We start from the raw sequence: 17,013 nt of genomic DNA, 5'->3' as shown, positions 1-17,013 counted from the left end.
AGCCGGTATGTGCAGGCACTGCACTGCTAACTGCATGAGTGTCATTTCATTTAGTCCGTACGACAAACTAATGGGGAAACTACACTTATTATCCCTATTTTACAGAGAGAAAAAAGAGGTTCAGGCAGATTAAGTAATTTGCACATATGCATACATGCTAGTTAGTGGTGTAATGGTGAAGCCAAATCCACCCTGCTGGTCTGACTCCAGAACCGAGGTCTGGGACAGTCTGGAGTAGGACAGGGTATTTCCCTCATGACTGCTCTCATGCTGGCCATCCTGCCCCAAATCATAGCCCATCACAAGCCAGGAACTATTTGCCCAGTCCGCCTATGCCCCCATCTTCCCTTTAGCTTGTTGGGGTTTTCCAGGGTCCAGCCACTGACTGTCGTTTCTTCCTAGACCCCCCCTCCCATATGCCTGTATTCTCCTTGGGAGCTTAGTCTCACCTATGCCAAAGGTATCAACTATCCCTCACAGACTGGCGTCTCAGAATTCTCTCCCTCCCAGGTAGCTCCAGACAGAAAGTGGCAACAGCTTCTGCAATATCCAACCCTTCCCTTGAAGCCTCACTGGCAACAGGTCCAAAATTGAGCTTATTATTCCCGCCTCCCCCTTCACAAGCTCCTTCACCTTTCCTAGCTCAATGAATACCATTAATGTTGATTATTGCAAAGCCTGCCAGTAGTTTCCTTTTTTTCCATCTCTGCCTTCTCCAAACTCCCCATCCCCTTATCAACAAGGTCACCCTTCTTTATTTAATTTTTATTTATTTTTAAACTTTTTAAAATGTTTATTATTCTTGAGAGAGACAGTGAGAGAGACAGAGTGTGAGCGGGGGAGGGGCAGAGAGAGAAGGAGACATGGAATCTGAAACAGGCTACAGGCTTTCAGCACAGAGCCCCACGCAGGGCTCAGACTCACAGATTGCAAGATCATGACCTGAGCTGAAGTCAGATGCTTAACCAACTGAGCCACCTAGGCTTCCCCAAAGTCACCCTTCTGTACTAAGGTCTAATCATGACTGTCCTATCATAAAACCTTTTATACAAATTTCAACCGTTACTGAATAATTATTACTATACTATACTGTATTATCACTATACTATGTTGTTATACTATAATTATTACTATGTGTTGAGCTCTAATTGCTTTATTCTTTCATCCATTCATTTAAGAAGTATTTACTGGGCAGGGGCTCCTGAGTGGCTCAGTCAGGTTAAGTGTCAGACTTCAGTTCAGGTCAATGTGGGTTCGGGCCCCCCATCAGGCTCTCTGCTATCAACATGGGGCCTGCTTCAGACCCTCTGTCCCCCTCTCTCTCTGCGCCTTCCTCTCTCTCTCTCTCAAAAATAAATAAACTTAAGAAAAAAAAAAAAGAAATATTTACTGGGTACCTTCTCCATGGCAAGTACTAGACCGAAAGTTGAGATTCAGGCCTGAATAAGACATAGTCTCTGCCTTGTTACTATGCCCACTCTAGTAGAACAACATAAAATAAGAGGTTATATTAGAGTTACCAAACTCTTATACATTTCATGATTTCACTTGATCAGCACAACCCTGCAAGGAGGTATTTTGCAGATGAGTAAACTGAGGCTCAGAGTGGTTAGTCACAGAGCAAGGTCACAGAGCAAGTAAATGGTAGAATCTGATTTCCAACCCAGAGGCCCTGTATCTGACATTTTTCCATTAAAATTGTCCTTCCTCCAACGACTCTGACTCCCCTCTGCCTACAATGATGTTCCAAACTGCACCCCCAACCCCCGCCAGTTGGTCCTTCAAGGCCCTTCACAACACATGCCCCATGGGCGGTTCATACCCATCCCCAGCTAGCATAGAGCACTCCCCCACCCCCGGTGCAGCGGCACAAAATGTGATTTGCTTTCCCAGAAGCTTCTTTGCCCTCTTGTGGTTTGTTCTGCTGTTTTCTCTGCCTGTCAAAATCTTATGTCCTCCCCTCTTCTGACACACAGTCACCGATAACGACCAGACCTCCCACACCTTCCCCATGCCTTTCAGAAGCAGCCTTTCCCAGATGTCCTCTCTGGCTTGAATCTTAAGAATGCCACCCTCCATCCTGAGAGCAGCAGTTTACAGTATTAAACCAGATGTGCAGAGCAGAGAGCTCTATTTCTCCCCAGACAACTTCCTGTCATAAAAGGTACATACCATTTAGGTTAGACTCACAGGAGATTCACTTTCTCATGGGTTCTAGCCCACACAGCACTTCTGTTGCTTGGCTGACAGCTGTGATAGGGCCCTTACATTTAAAAACACTGAGCACAGTTAAATTAGTGCAAACCCAGAGGCACACAGGTCCTGAAGAGCTCATGTCAGGTCCGAGTCAGGCACAGGGAGCCTACCTTCTAGTTGTCCTCCCTTAACGAGACTAGGAAATCACAAAAGATGTTTCTGATCGACAGTCCCATCCCCCACCTGCCCCTCTCCAGGCAACACCAGTCCTCCATTAGCCAGGGCAATGTGGTCGCCAGTGTCAGACACAGACGACTCCTGCACTATGACACGTAGCAAGAGACTCAGGACTGGCCTGACCCAGCCAGAGGCCACCTCAGGCAGCCACTGTTTCTAGGGTAGCAGTAGGGCCTGAGGCTGTGAGGAACACAGGGAAATGTCTCCAGTACCCAAGGATTTCTAGAGACATAGGTACTAGAGTTGTGTCCCTCCTCAGAGCCATGATCTCAGGTGCCTCCTGATTGGGAAGCCTTTCAGCCTTGTTTGATCAGAAACAAGTCCCATAGGTTGGCCTGAGCTGGACAGCTAGGCCTGGGGGCAGCTCCTGTGAGAGGCAGCTGTCTAGTGGAAATGAATCACTGACAGCTTTGGCTAACACTTCTGGCTTCTAGAGCATGGAAGGAAATCTGTGGAGGGTGGAGCAGCTGTCCCAAACTGAGCCAGAGTGCAGCAGGGCAGCTGGAGACTGGCTCCCGCCTTTGGCACATGTGGGTGGGCTGGCAACAAATGAAATAAAATGGAAACATAAAATATATTCAATTTTCCAAAATAAGGCAGGGTGGGAAAAAAAAAAGGAACAAAGAACAGAAAGGACAGGAAAAAATAGAAATATGATAGACTTAAAATCTAATTATATTGGTAATCACATTAAATGCAAATGATCTAAATAACCCAATTAAAGAGCAGAGATTATCCAATTGGATTAAAAAAAAAACAAGATCCAACAATTTTCTGTCTACAGGAAATGACTTTTAACTATAAAGACACAAATAGCCTAAAAGTAAAAGGATAGATTAATAAATATCATGCTCATTGTAATCAAAAGAAAGCTGGAGTGGCTGTATTAATATCAGACAAAGTAGATTTCAGAGCAAAGAATATTACCAGGGACAAAGCAGGTAATTTCATAATGATAAAGGGTCAATTAACCTAGAGAACATAATAATCCTAAATGTCTATGCGCTGAATAACGGAGCTTCAAAATTCAGAAAGAACCAGAAGGAGAAATAGGGTAATCCACAATTATAATTGGACATTTCAATACTTCTCCCTCAATAACTGATAAAACAAGCAGATACAACACATGATATGCCTCAACAAACGTAAACTACTGTTGTTATCAGTCACAATTAAATGTGACGAGCCTTGATCTAGCATTTCGGAGGAGACCTAGGACCCAGAATCCACGGAGAAGGGTGTAGGTGTGTGTCAGCTGGGTGTGTTAGGGAGCCAGAGCAGGGACAGACCCCGCCCCCAGGCCCTCCCCATCTTGCTGCTGGCTCCCCCGTGTGGCAGTTCTGGGCTCAGCATGCGGCCATTGGGCTCAGGGTTGGGGCAGGACTGGCCAGCGTTCTGGAAGGGCAGAGCCCTGGGTAGAGAGACAGCAGCGTGCCTGCTGTGGGAGGGAGCACGGGGCCAGGAGCCAGGAAACTCAGCTCTTCGCGCCAGCTGAGTCACTTCTCAGTGGCTGCAGGGGCTGAGGGAGGCGATTCCAGCAGAGGCCCTGCTGAGGAGTGACAGCAGAGGGTGGGGGGTAAGGGTGTGGCAGGAAGGTAGCAGCCAGCAACCTGTAGGGCTGCTCCACCCAGGAGCTGTGGAAGCCATCTATCTGTCCCTTTGCTGAGTGGGGACAGGGTCTTGGTCTTTCCATCTATAAAGGGGGGCCATACCTTGGGCCACAGGGGAGGGGATAATCATAAGTCTTATAGCAAAAAGTGCCTGCCAGACCACAAAGTCATAGTGGGTTTTATGCCCAGGACAGTGGCCCATCTTACTGGTATTTTGGAGATTTGGCAGAGCCAGACCATGAAGGATTTCTTTGCTAGTCCAGATTAGGATCGATTTTGAGAGCCACGGGAAGCCACTGCAGGTTTTCATCACAGGGATGATGGAAAAAATCCAGTAGGGATTCTGTCACCATTGGAGGCAACAGAGACAGGCCTGGAGTGCGACCCGGTGGTACTTGGACCTTCATCTGCACGGGCTCTGCCGCACATCTTCCCTGGGGAGCCTCACAACCACCCTGCACACTCTCCACTTCTCAGAGGCGAAGCCCAAGGCCCGGAGAACCAGGAGGCTTGTCTCGGGTCACACATCAAGTGTGTTGTCCACACAGTCTGGATTAGAACAACCTACCACCAAGCAGCTCTTTGGTTTTTTTTTAAGAAAGTATTTATTGCTTTTTAAAAATTCTGTCCATGAAAGCATTGGTTATTCAAACAGCACCCAAGCAAACAGCAAAAGCTCTGACTTTACCCCTTTTGACTCCTGCTCCCACCCCTGCGAGGTGAAATCTCTCCCGTGGTTTGCTGAGCAGCCACCAAGCCCTTGCTCTGCATGAACACACACGCATATATACACATACAAAGTACAAACAGGCTTGCCCTGTACGGACCATGGGGTGACTTGCCTCCACTTGGCGCTATTCCCTACAGTAAGTAGGTAAGGATCCATCTCTCCTTTGTTTCTTTTTTAAAAATTGTTTAAGTTTATTTATTTTGAGAAAGAGAGAAAAAGAGGGAGGGTCAGTGAGAGGTGGGGAGAGAGAGAATCTCAAGCAGGCTCCACTGTCAATGCAGAGCCCGATGTGGGGCTTGAACTCATGAATCATGAGATAATGACTTGAGCTAAGATCAAGAGTCAGATGCTTAACTGCTGAGCCACCCAGGCGCTCCCATCCCACATCTCTCCTTTGGATGAGTGCCTTAGTACTGGCTCAGATGGCTGGAAATTTCTTCCCAGCTGCCCAGGCTCTCTCCAAGGCTCACAGCCTCCCTGAGGCAGGGGCTGGACCCAGTGCCCTGGTAATCGAAGCACTGGGTGACCTAAGAGACTAGCTTCTGTAGGCAGCATTTCCCACTGACGGCACCTAAAAGGATTTTAGAGCAGTGCCCGGCTTAATAAATACGTGTGGAAGGGATCTGAGGCAGTCCTTAGAAACACGTTGTTCTTTCAATTTTAGAGATTAAGTATTAATTGAATATGTGTCAGGAAAAAATCCTCAGTACATCAAACCAGTGGTTCAAGGATTTTCAAAATTTCCTTTAACACACGTTTTATTTAAGCTTAATAAAATGAACCTATTTGAAGAGAAACATTAAGTAAGTCACAGCACAGGTGGAACATGGGTATGGCCAGCCTCCCACGCGCGGACAGTGCCCGAGTGAGGTCTGGGAGCCGCTGAGGGAGGGGCTGGGCTGTGCAGCCAGGAGTGAGGAGGCTGGTTTCTGAGTGCTCCTGGCTCCTGGCTCCTGGCTCCTGGCTCCTGGCTCCTGAAAGGGCAGGGGGAGGGGAAGGAACCTGGGCACGGCAGGTGTAAACCAAGTCAGGCCCCCGATGAGAGTGACTGGAGCGAAAGGAAGACTGCTAATGGTTCTGTATGTCCCCTGCACGTACCACGCACCAACACAAGTGGCACCAGAGGCCACCAAGGCAGAGCTGCCAGGCTTCCCCTGGGCTGCAGTGGGCCATGATGAGAATCACCAGTTGTGGCCAAGAACTTCCCTCCTTGGAGTCTGCTTCCCTAAAGGCAACGAAAGGCCTGGACTAAACTGACAAACTCTTGCTCCATTGTGAGAGCACCGGGGAGTCCCTGAGGGATTTTTTCATCCCAGTCCCTGAGGGATTTTTTTGCACCATAGGAGCAAAGACAACCTGAATTGTAAAGTATTCAGGGCATAAGTCCCCAGGAAAGGAACTGCAGCCATGCTGGCAATTTCCTGTGGTCTTTAGCCAATGCCAGCCATGCTCTCTAGGAATCAGGCTTAATGTAAAGAAGGGATCTGGGGTGGACACGAAGGGAATTTTCTAGGTCAACAATAGGTGCCCAGGGAGAAAGTCATGTATCACAGAGGTCAGAGATCTCCAAGGAGAGATTCTAAAAGCACTAGTTTTGGGGCACTTGGGTGGCTCAGTCCACTGAGTGTCTGACTCTTGATTTCATGATCTCAGGGTCGTGGGATGGAGCCTCACATCTGACTCAGCGTTAAGCGGAAAGCCTGCTTGACCCTCTTGGTCCCTCTCCCTCTGAACCTCCCCTGCTCGCACCCAATGTCTCTCTCTCTCTCAAATAAAGTAAATAAATAAATAAATAGAGGCACCTGGGTGGTTCAGTCGGTTAAGCGTCTGACTTTGGCTCAGATCATGATCTCATGATTCATGAGTTTGAGCCCATGTCTGGCTCTGTGCTGACAGCTCGGAGCCTGGAGCCTGCTTCAGACTCTGTATGTGTCTCTCTCTCTGCCCCTCCCCTGCTCATGCTCTCTCAAAAATAAATTAACACTAAAAAAAATTGTTTTTTTAAGTAATAAAATAAAAGTACTAGTTTTGTGGTGGAGAAAGCCCAGACAGGTGCCCTTCCTCCATTTCTCTGCTTGGGAGAGTCAGGCACAACCCACAGGGCCTGTGAAGTTTGCAGCTGGGGGTTCTGAGTCCATCTCTGCCCCCTCCCACACCCACCCTCTCTTCCTCCCTCTGTCCTCCCTCTGGCCTGGCAGAGAGAAGACAGCCAGAACCTTGGGATTACTGCTTTTCAAAGGTGGAGGCCGAATACTTATCTACAGGATGATCTCAACCATATTTTGGGAAATGGATGAATGTACAGGAAGAAAATATAAAAATGTTAGCTAACAGTGCTTCCTTCCAGATGGAGGGAAATCAATGATTTTCTTTTCATTAAGAGTCACGAGGAGAAATGTCACCAAGCCAAGACCCTCCAGCAGCCATATGCCCCCAAACTAGCTGAGCTCAGACCAGGCCACAACAAATCCTCCCAGGGGACGATGGCACTGGTGCATTAAGCCAGCTCCGCCCAGGTGACCACGTCAAGGTGAAAGAAAGCTCCATGCTGGTATTGAACTGAAAATCAAGCCAAGGCGGAAATCAGCATAAACAAGCTTTTTAGAAAAGGGGAGTGAGCCTGGAGCAGGGCCCAGGGTTTATTGATAGAAGGCTAGGTTCTGCCCTGGCTGTGCTGAAGTATGCAGTCAGGCCTGTCCAAGGCAAACATAAGAGCTGACCCGGCCGGCCGGGAGCAAACCCCACTCCAGACTGCTTGCTGGCTGGGGGGGGCATTCAGCACCCACGCAGGGACCCTGGGACCCTTCTGTGTGGGTCTGTGTGGCTCCTTCTGTATCACATTGGCGGCTGTACTCTAGACATGGGCGGACAAATCTAGACTCAGCCTTGGTTCAGCTTGCTGCATGGTTCTGAGGTTGCCTCCTCTTCCCAATGGAGGAAGGGGGGGGGGCACTCTGCTTCCAAATACTCAGACTGGGAAGTCCCTGCTTGCTGTTGACATCCTGAGTGGGAGACCAGGGATACAGCAAATCCCAGGGCTTGCCCACCACACGGGGTTGCTGGCTAACCTGCTCCAGGGAAGGGTTTCTAGACCGACCCCAGGCCAGAAAATTCTTTGTTGTGGGGCTTGTCTTGTGTAATGCAGGGTGTTTAGCAGCATCCCTGGCCTCTCCCACTAGATGCCAGTAGCATCACCCCAGTTGGGACAACCAAACGTGATTCCAGAAACTGCCCTGTTTAGGAAATGCTGCTGTCAGCCGTGCTCTGTAACCTTCCTCCTCCAGTTTGTAAGGGAAACCGTAGGCAAAATTCTGCATCATTCGCTGGGGTTTTGGAGGCCAGACTTGTCCCTCCTTCCTCCTCATTCCTCATGGGGCAAGCAAGGGCTGGTTACATTCAGAAACAGCTACTAGTCCAAAGTGTGTAGAGGATGTGCAGAATTTTTTAAAACATTTATCTTAGCATCGATTCCATCTCATTCCCGTAACACCATACATCGTGTTTGCTTTCTAGCAATGCTTTCCCGGTGGGAGAGAAGGGATGGGGGGACAGCAGGAACACCCACAGGCGGATCAGGTGACTAATCATGGCAAGAAAATGCCTGTGGATGGCTAGTCTCAGGAGTTGGGGCCCACTTGGGATTCCCCCAGGGCCGCTCGTGTTCTCTCCAGGAAGTAAGCAGTCATTCGGCACCCGTGTTGCCTCTCACAGCACCCTGGGTGTATCTGCTTAAAATCTCACTTCCCCTCCTCTACCACAAGCACAGGGAGGGCAGGCGCCATGTCTGTTCCCTTCATCACTAAGTCCTTGGCATTCCTGGGCCTGGCCCATGGTCGACTCTAAAAACATACTTGTTGAGTGAACAAGTGAATGGTATCTGGGAACACTCCATACTTCCTTGACCAGCGACTGCGGACTCATACATTAAGGATCAGATCAAATGCCCCTGATGGCTCTGGACAGAAACAATCACCGCGCATACTCAAAACACGTGATTCATACTTTTACTGCAACATGCGTCACGGTACATACTATTGGGTTGTATTCCGTCTCCCCTGCCAGAATAGAAGGTCTCTGGGGACAAGCACTGTGAGGCGCCATTACTGTCCTCACTCTCACCAGTGCTTGGCACACAGTGGATCCTCCATAAGTGCTTCTTCAGTGCAAAAGCCAAAAAATGTTCTCCTGTCTCCACTCCAAATCTTAGACATCAGAGTTTGGACGTGTCCTGGTTCAAGTGCCTTGGCTAAACCCAGAAGCAGAGGCTGCTTTGGGCATCAATGTCCTGGGCAAGACTGTCCACCCAGCCCTTCTGAAGTTGTATCTAGGTTAGCCCGCTGACTGGCAGGGAGGATGATATGCTGGGGGAGCCTCAGCCCCAACACCTCCGCCGCCCCAGGGCCATGAGGCCTCAAAGGACCTTCAGGAACCTTCTCTCCTTCCTGCCCTCATCTATACCCACACCTCTCGCTTGAAGGCCTAGGCCTCCTCTGTGCTTGGAGAGGCCTGAAGAGGGCTTCGGAGTGTCTACACACTTCTCTGTGTCCCTGCTCCTGTTCCATCTTCCCAGTCCCTTGGGAAGGGGTGTCTCTGGCCAGAAGGGGACCCCAAGCTCCATCATGCGTGCGGCATTCATGCCCCGTCCTGCTGACCAGAGCTCCTGGGCAAAGAAAGTGGAGCCTAGGAGACCGGAGGAAGCTGTTCCCAGCCCAGTCCCTGAGCTTTGCGGCCTACCTGGCTGAAGACCGGAGTGAGGGTGCTTTCTGGAGAGGGTCGATCCTGGCAGGGGCCTCCCTGCTGGCTGCAGTCCAGCTGGATCAGATGGCGGCACTCCGGGTGGCAGGTGAACTTGCAGTCTGCGGGGAAAGAAGCACCGGGGGATTAGGAGTCAGGCAGGATTCAATCCACTTCCACCCAGAGAAATGCCCTGGGAGATGGCGTTTAGCTCCAGGAAGGAAGACCGCGCAGGGGGGACGTGGCGTGTGGGAGAGCACTCGGCGCCATGGGGAATGGCTCATCAGATGCAATGCGTGTTTTACATGTGTGCACACTGTTCTCACTTCCATTATTTTGTATGACCTTACAACATTATTATTGCCATTTTACAGACGGGAAATTGGGGTCTAGGGACCTTAGTGACTTTCTCAAGGTCAGGCCATCTGACTTCAGGCTGGTGCTCTTTCTACTGATTGACATCAAAATCACCAGGGTCACGGATCCCTGGAGAAAGACTTCACTTTTCCGGGCCTTGTTTTGCTGATCTGTGCCATACAGGTAACAGCTTCCCTGCCTGGTGTGCAGGGAAGCTCATAGTTACAGGGGAGAACACGTCTTAACAAATTAAAAGTGCCTCCAGGGACAAAGGTGTCATCCTCAACAGGAAGGGCTGTTACCTGTCTCTGACCCTGCCCCAACCAGAAATGTGGAGGCGGCTCCTCTAACCCAGCTGAAAGGGCTCACAGACAACATCCCAAATCAGGTGCTTCATGGGAAAACACACGTTTCTTTTCTTTTTTTTTTAATGTTTTATTTATTTCTGAGAGAGAGACAGAGTGCGAACTGGGGAGGGGCAGAGAGCGAGGGAGAAACAGAATCCGGAACAGGCTCCAGGCTCCGAGCTGTCAGCACAGAGCCTGATGCAGGGCTAGAACCTATGAACCGCGAGATCATGACCTGAGCCAAAGTCAGACACTCAACCGACTGAGCCACCCAGGCGCCCCGGGAAAGTATATGTTTTATAGACAATATTCATTTCCATGGAAGCAGGACTTAATCTCCAGGGTTGAAAGAGTCTTGGGAACTACTTTAGAGGTGGGGAGACTGAGGCTCAGAGAGGTGAAGTAAGTGTGCCCAATGACACACAGCTCAGCAGCAGAGCCAAGTGCTGCTAGTAGCTTCCAGCCTCCTCAGGGGCTCCCTGCGGCCTCTTCAGACGAAGGCAGCGCAGCTCAGCCAGGCAAGGGAGAGCAAGTGCTAACTACAGAGGATGCGAGTAAAGTTCAGAAACCCTCGCAAGCTCGTCAGCAGGCAGAATGCCCAGGTCTCGGTCAGGTCTGAGGTGTGGTTCCCACAGACAGCAGCGGGGCCAGGGGGTCACCTGTCCCGGAGGTGCCACAGCTCAGCCAGAAGACCCAGCCCAGGCAGAGTGCGGAGTCTCTCTTGAGAAGACTGACTTCCTGAATGTGAAGCCAGGTATGTGGGGCTGGGCTGGGCTGGACAGGATTTGTGGCAGGGACACCGCAGCCTGCACTTGTTTGGATAATCTGGGGACTAGGGGACCACTTTCGGCTGATAGGAGCTCAGGCCCCTGCCACTCTTTGCCTTCCTTGTAACAAGCTCCAAAAATCCATTTGGACTCTTTTTTTTTTTCTTTAAGCTTATTTATTTTGAAAGAGAGAAAGAGTGTGTGGGAGGGACAGAAGAGAGGGAGAGAGGGAGACAATCCCAAGCAGGATCCATGCTGTCAGCCCAGAGCCCGAAATGGGGACTGAACTCAAAAACCTGTGAGATCATGACCTGAGCCGGCATCAGGTTCTTAACTGGATGCTGAACCAACTGAGCCACCCCGGCGCCCCTGGACTCTTCTTTTGAAAGCTCCTGTAGCACCCTCCATCTTGGGCCCATGGGGGGGGTCTCTTCTCCACTCTTCTGGGGACTTTTGGAGTGAGACTTCCACTCTCCACAGCTGCCCTCTTCCTTTCCACCCCAAAGATGAGCACCTGGGCCACATTCCTTACACAAGTTTTGCCACTAATGTCTGCAAGGGAGCATTCACACAAATGTGGGGACACACAGAGATTCCAGAAGCCTGCAACCATCTGACTCAATCAGTGGTCTCAAGCTCTCGGCCACCTTTTCTGGGATAGCATTTAGAAGCTCTCCTGCTTATCACCCTCATGCCCGAACGCCACCAACATCCCCTCCTTCAGACCCTGCCCTTGTCCAGGCCTTCCTGACCCTCCTCCCTAGAAGCCGTCCCCTCACCTGGAGACAGAATGGTGAAGCCATTGTCTGAGGTGTGCCCCCACCCCTCCAAGTGCCCACATGCACTTCAGGGGGCCCAGGAGGAGATCTCTGCCCCGCACGGGCACAGCCTCACTCCTAGTGGGATGAAGGGCACAGGGGATATGCAGGCCAGGTCTCCCCTGCCCACAGTGCCCAGAAATGCCAGGGCTTTGATAAGGCAGCACTGAGGCCAGAGCCCACACAGAGAAGCATTGTTCCGGGACTCCTCTCCTGGCGCACACCTGGACGGCTTCTGGCAGCGCTCTGAGCGATGAAGAATGTTCCGGGGATGCCAAGAAGTGGAAACAAGGAAGAGGAGGAAGGACTAGAAGCTCTCCCAGCTCCACAGCAAACAAGAGCTGCCACCAACTCACAAATGGAAGGCATCTGAAGACAGGAAGATGTCTTTCAGTCTCTTCTTTGAACTCCTGGTACTGTTGACACAGGCTCTATATGTCCATCTGTGCCTCATGTTCTGTCTTCTGTCTGTCTCTGCTCTGTCTCCCTCACACCCACACACACACACCCACACACACCCACACACACACACACACACCCTGAAAACAGCACCACACCTCAGAAGGATTTTTTTTTTTACGGTCCTGCCGCTGAGCTGGCTAGAGCGAGGGAACAGAAGACTCCAGGGAGAACATTTGGGGATTTTATAAAAAGCACATTTGAGCACCAATGACTTTGTTCCATCAGACCGTGTAATCACAGACTATAGCAAAACCACTGAAACACATCTTGATAGTTCCAGGCCCCCTGGAAATGCTAAGCCCAGGTCTTTTCGGCCAGCAGAGATGAAGTCAGAGCCCCCGTGCCCTCCTCCAAACACGGAAGCAAGCCCCACCCGCCACACAGTGGCCTGCAGGCCCCATGTGCTCCAAGTAGGAAGGTCTGTGGGATTCCAGAGGCAGAGCCTTGTTCCACCGGGACCCAGTGGTTAACCCCCCACAAGCCATCTTTCCCTCAAGACAGTCATCACAAGGTGCTGCCAAGCCATCTCCTGGGTATTCAGTACCCTCCACAGCCTTCAACTGGCACTCAATCTGGACACGGAAAGGGAGAGGGACCCCGGGTGACACAGGGCCACAGGGGCCCCCAGGAACAGCCCAGCCTTCCCCGAACAGCCGGAACCACCATCTGTGGCAACACCACCAATGCCTTAAGCACAGCCCTCCCCACGCCCGGGGATAACGGTGAATAAGACAGGAGTCCTGGGGGGGTCAGGCTACCTGGGCGGACAGGACACACGCGTGAAGAGCTAACTAATGAGTAAGACAGCGCAGGGCAGGGCCTCAGTGCACCACACACCCAGGAAGCCTGTTCAGAGACTCCTGCCAGCCACAGCAGCTGGGGAGCTTTCTTGATGAGGGAGGCTCTGGGGACCTTGAAGAATGGACCAGATTCCAGACAACTCATATTTCCACATCACAAGGGCCAAAAGGAGGCAGGGGCTCTGACATCAAAAAATAGATGGGACAAGAATCTCCCCAACAAGAGACAGCAAAGATCAGGGAGCAACATTCCCAGGTTCTAATCGAAGTATCTTAGAGAGAACAGGATTTCTTACCTCTTTATTTTATATATTTTTTTTTTTTGAGAGAGAGAGAGCATGTGAGAGCGGGGTAGGGGCAGAGAGAGAGAGAGGGAGATAGGGAAGGAGAGAAAGAGCAGGAGGGAAGGACAAAGAGACACAGAGAGAGACAGAGACAGAGACAGAGAGAGAATCTTAAGCAGGCTCTACACTCAGCGCAGAGCCCCACACAGGGCTCAACCTCATTGCCATGAGATCATGACCTGAGCCCAGATCAGGAGTCGGACACTTGACCAACTGAGCTACACAGGCACCTCATTTCTTGACCTTAGTATTATCATCTATGAAAGAGAATTATCATCCCTTCTGGTCTCCGTCCTTCCCTTCCAACTCTAACCCCTGGCTGCATTCTTGGGGATGTTTTGAGGAAAATAAATGTGTCTCCAGATCCTGGAAGAGGCACCTATGGAAACAGGGGACGTGACTGTAAGGGGAAAAGATGGAGACAAATCCTAAGAGGGGTCCTTCTCCGAGGAGGCACTCCTGAGCCAGGACGGAGAGAAGGCTCCTAGGACCCCCCTTCAGCACCCAGACTGCATTAGTTTCCTAGTTGTTGTAATAAAGTACCTTGAACTAGTGACTTAACACTGAAATCTATCTGGGTTCAGAAGGCTGCAAGGCTGATAAGGAAGCCTCGGGCCCTCTCCCTCCAGAGTTGCATGCAAGACGCTAAGATAGTGTGGACTCTCTACTTAACTGCCTCCGAGGCCACGGCCTGGGATGAGGGCAGAGGCTCGCACCCAGGACACAGAGACTGGCTTGCAGTGAGCCCACAGGCCTCCCTTGGGGTCACCCCCAGGTCAGTGAAGACCAGCTTCTTGCCCTGAATGACCAAAGTCACTTCTGAGGCCCAAGGGGGAAGCATGACAGCCTGTGAATCTAGGAGCCCCGCACCCATTCTCTGGGCACTCCAGGGCTTCTTGGAGAAGGTCAACCTCAGAACAAACTTTTCCCCTCCCCCTTTCGGCCTTCAGGGACCTGGCCTGTGCTGCGGTGTGATGGCCCGAAAATGGACTTTGGGGTAGGCCTGGTCTCCAGTCACTCTCAGCCAGCTCCATGACCTTTGGTCAGCTACTGAACTTCTCTGAGCATTAATCTCCTCGACCATAAAATGGGAATGAGCTCCGAGGGTATCCATGAGGATTTGATGGGGTTCCCGATTCAGAGCACTACATGGGGGCCCCTCAGGCAATATTCCACAACCCCACCCCCACCCCCAGCACTGCCTTGCCAGGCAGACTCCTTACCCCACTCAGCTCCTGGTGGATGATCTATAGTTTCACCAAGCTTCCCCCAGCTAGTCATTTCAAAGCAAGCACATAAGTAGCTTTTAGTTTTAAGACAATTTTGTTCTGAGGCACTACAGAGAAATCTGAAAAAACAAAACAAACAAAAGTACATTGGAAAACTACAGTGTTAACATAAGTTTTTAAAAAACAGAAGTAAGGGCTGTCCTGGCCCTCCCGAGCAAGTCAGTGGGGATGGTCCTCAGTATCGGGGGTCCCTTCTCAGGACCCTTCAAGGGTCCCCCATCCTTGCACTGGGAGTCATTCCCAGTAGGGTGGTCCATGCCCAGAAAATAGTGTGAGTCAAAGGGATTTGAGCAGGGCGTGCTTTTCCCCTCTGCCCCAGCAGGTAATGGCCACAGCATCCCTCCCTGAGGTCCCCACCTCATCCTGGGAAGTGCCAGTTCACAGTTCTGGTCCCAGCCACTCAGCCTGGGAGCCCGAACCCCACCCATCCTGTCTGCCTGTTCCGGACAAGCCCTTCAAACGTGGCCCCGTATCTCTGGGATGCCACAGCTGGGACACTCAGCTATGGGACACTCAGCCAGAGCTGGCAGTTCTTGTGCTGAGACCCCAGGGCAGCTTTACCAAAGAGGCTAGCTCATCAGCCATGGCCAAGCTCACAAGCAGCAGGCTCTCGGCCTCCCCCACTCAAAGAGGCCCAGCCTCTACCTCTGATCTCCATGACACCAAAACAGAGCCAACCAGCTCATCACATGGAGAGATGAGGATGGCAGGAAAGCAAGCGGAATGACACCGGGGTCCCAGCACCTGCTGCCTCACAGGGGCACCAAGGTGCAGGAAATCAGAAATCCTTAGACCATGAGGTGACCTGAAGCACGTTGCTTGCCGTGTATGACAGAGGTCTCTGAGAACAGGTGCAGGGGATGGAGTATTTAATTAGGGGCTGGGGAACAGAGTCTGGCCTCCAGAGTTACACAGGTCAGGGTTTGAACCCAAGCTCTGCTTCTAGTTGACTAGGAGGTGCCTGGACAATTTACTTAACCTCAGTAAAACATACAGATTATTTAGCCTCAATTTCCTCATCTGCAAAATGGAACCAGTGATATCTCCCTTGCCAGCAGATTTGTTGCCAACGTTAAAGAGAATGTATGTAACGCATCCGGCATTGCCTGCTACCATCGTACATGCTCAGTAAATGACAGCTGTTGTTTGCAACACTATGGAATTCCTGAGTCCGGGTACCCTGCTTCAGCATGTGAAGCCAGCCAAAAAAACCTCTCCATTTTGGGGTCCTCTTCAATGTTATTCCAGTGATAAGAGCCAGGCAACCTTCCAAGAAGCTCCTCCTACCTGCTCCAGCCTCCCTCCTGCCCTGCCTTTGATGGGCCCAGAGGAGTAGGGCAGGGACATGATGGGGTGGGGGTGGGGGGTTGTACTGGAGGGCGGGAAGGTAGAGAGACTATTTGTCAAGCCTGAAGGTCTGTGGCAACTGCCAAAATTGACACGATCTATACATTTTTTCATACTCCTGGCTACACTCCTAGTGAGGGTGGAGCAAAGGAATGGAAACTCCCCGCTCCTCGGGTCAGGCAGCCAGCTCAGGACATCTGCATCTGTATGTTTCCAGGAAGTCCCTCAAACCCGTGGCCTGTTGAGACCATATACTGCAGTCCCCGTTTCAGAGGACAGGCCACCCCAAGGGTGCTCACTGGACAGTCTGGAGGCACACAACTGTCCCCTCCTCCACTGTACAACCCCAATCCAACACACACACACACACACACACACAGCCCACAGAATGTGCCAGAAAGCAAGCCAAGAAGCCAGGGACGTCGTAGTGGTAGAGGAGCAACCCAAAAGCCAGGCACACATCTCAGGTCAGAGGTTACGGGTGCCTCCCACGGACAAGTGAGGTGGACAGCTGGGTGCACTGAGGCTGATGTCTGTGTGAAGAGCCGAGAGGAGGTGTGCCTGGGCATGCCTGTGCCTGGGTCAGGTGTTCAGCTCCCAAGTGAAACAGAGGGCTGGGGTGGGCAGGCTATATGGGCAGCGGGTTCCCCCAGGTCAGGCATGCTGAGGACAGAGAGTGCTCTGGAGGGGAGGTAGTGCTGGGATGCAGTTGAATGGAGGGCGTGAGGCCACCCCAGGATCTTGGTCTCCACCCTCTCCCAAAGTGACTGGATCGGTTTGATGTGTGGCAGGGCTGGGTGGGGTTCATGTGCACTTCTGAGCGACACTTTTATACTGAAGGGAAAGGCAGAGGGTCCTGCCCTGTTGCTCAGGGACCCAAGGGGATAGTAAGATTCTTTTTGGAACCTTGGGCCTCATGTATCAGCTGTTTGTGCCTGAGCCTAGCTTCTCCTCTGACTCGCCCCCTATCAACCT

General features: G+C 51.3%; 1 protein-coding gene across 1 annotated transcript in view; it reads right to left on the bottom strand.

Moving 5' to 3' along the window:
• RASSF5 (Ras association domain family member 5) overlaps nucleotides 1-17,013 on the bottom strand; it is a 64,186-nt gene that overhangs the window by 31,544 nt on the left and 15,629 nt on the right. The window contains exon 2 of the mRNA XM_039227593.1: nucleotides 9,508-9,629. Within this exon, the coding sequence (XP_039083524.1) occupies nucleotides 9,508-9,629 (122 nt within the window). The remainder of the gene's footprint in view (nucleotides 1-9,507; nucleotides 9,630-17,013) is intronic.

This window comes from Hyaena hyaena, unplaced genomic scaffold (genome assembly GCF_003009895.1).
Source record: "Hyaena hyaena isolate Hyena2069 unplaced genomic scaffold, ASM300989v1 scaffold_28, whole genome shotgun sequence".
Lineage (NCBI taxonomy): Eukaryota > Metazoa > Chordata > Mammalia > Carnivora > Hyaenidae > Hyaena > Hyaena hyaena.
The sequence above is the reverse complement of the archived record's forward strand: the minus strand, read 5'-3'. Positions and strand labels throughout refer to the sequence as shown.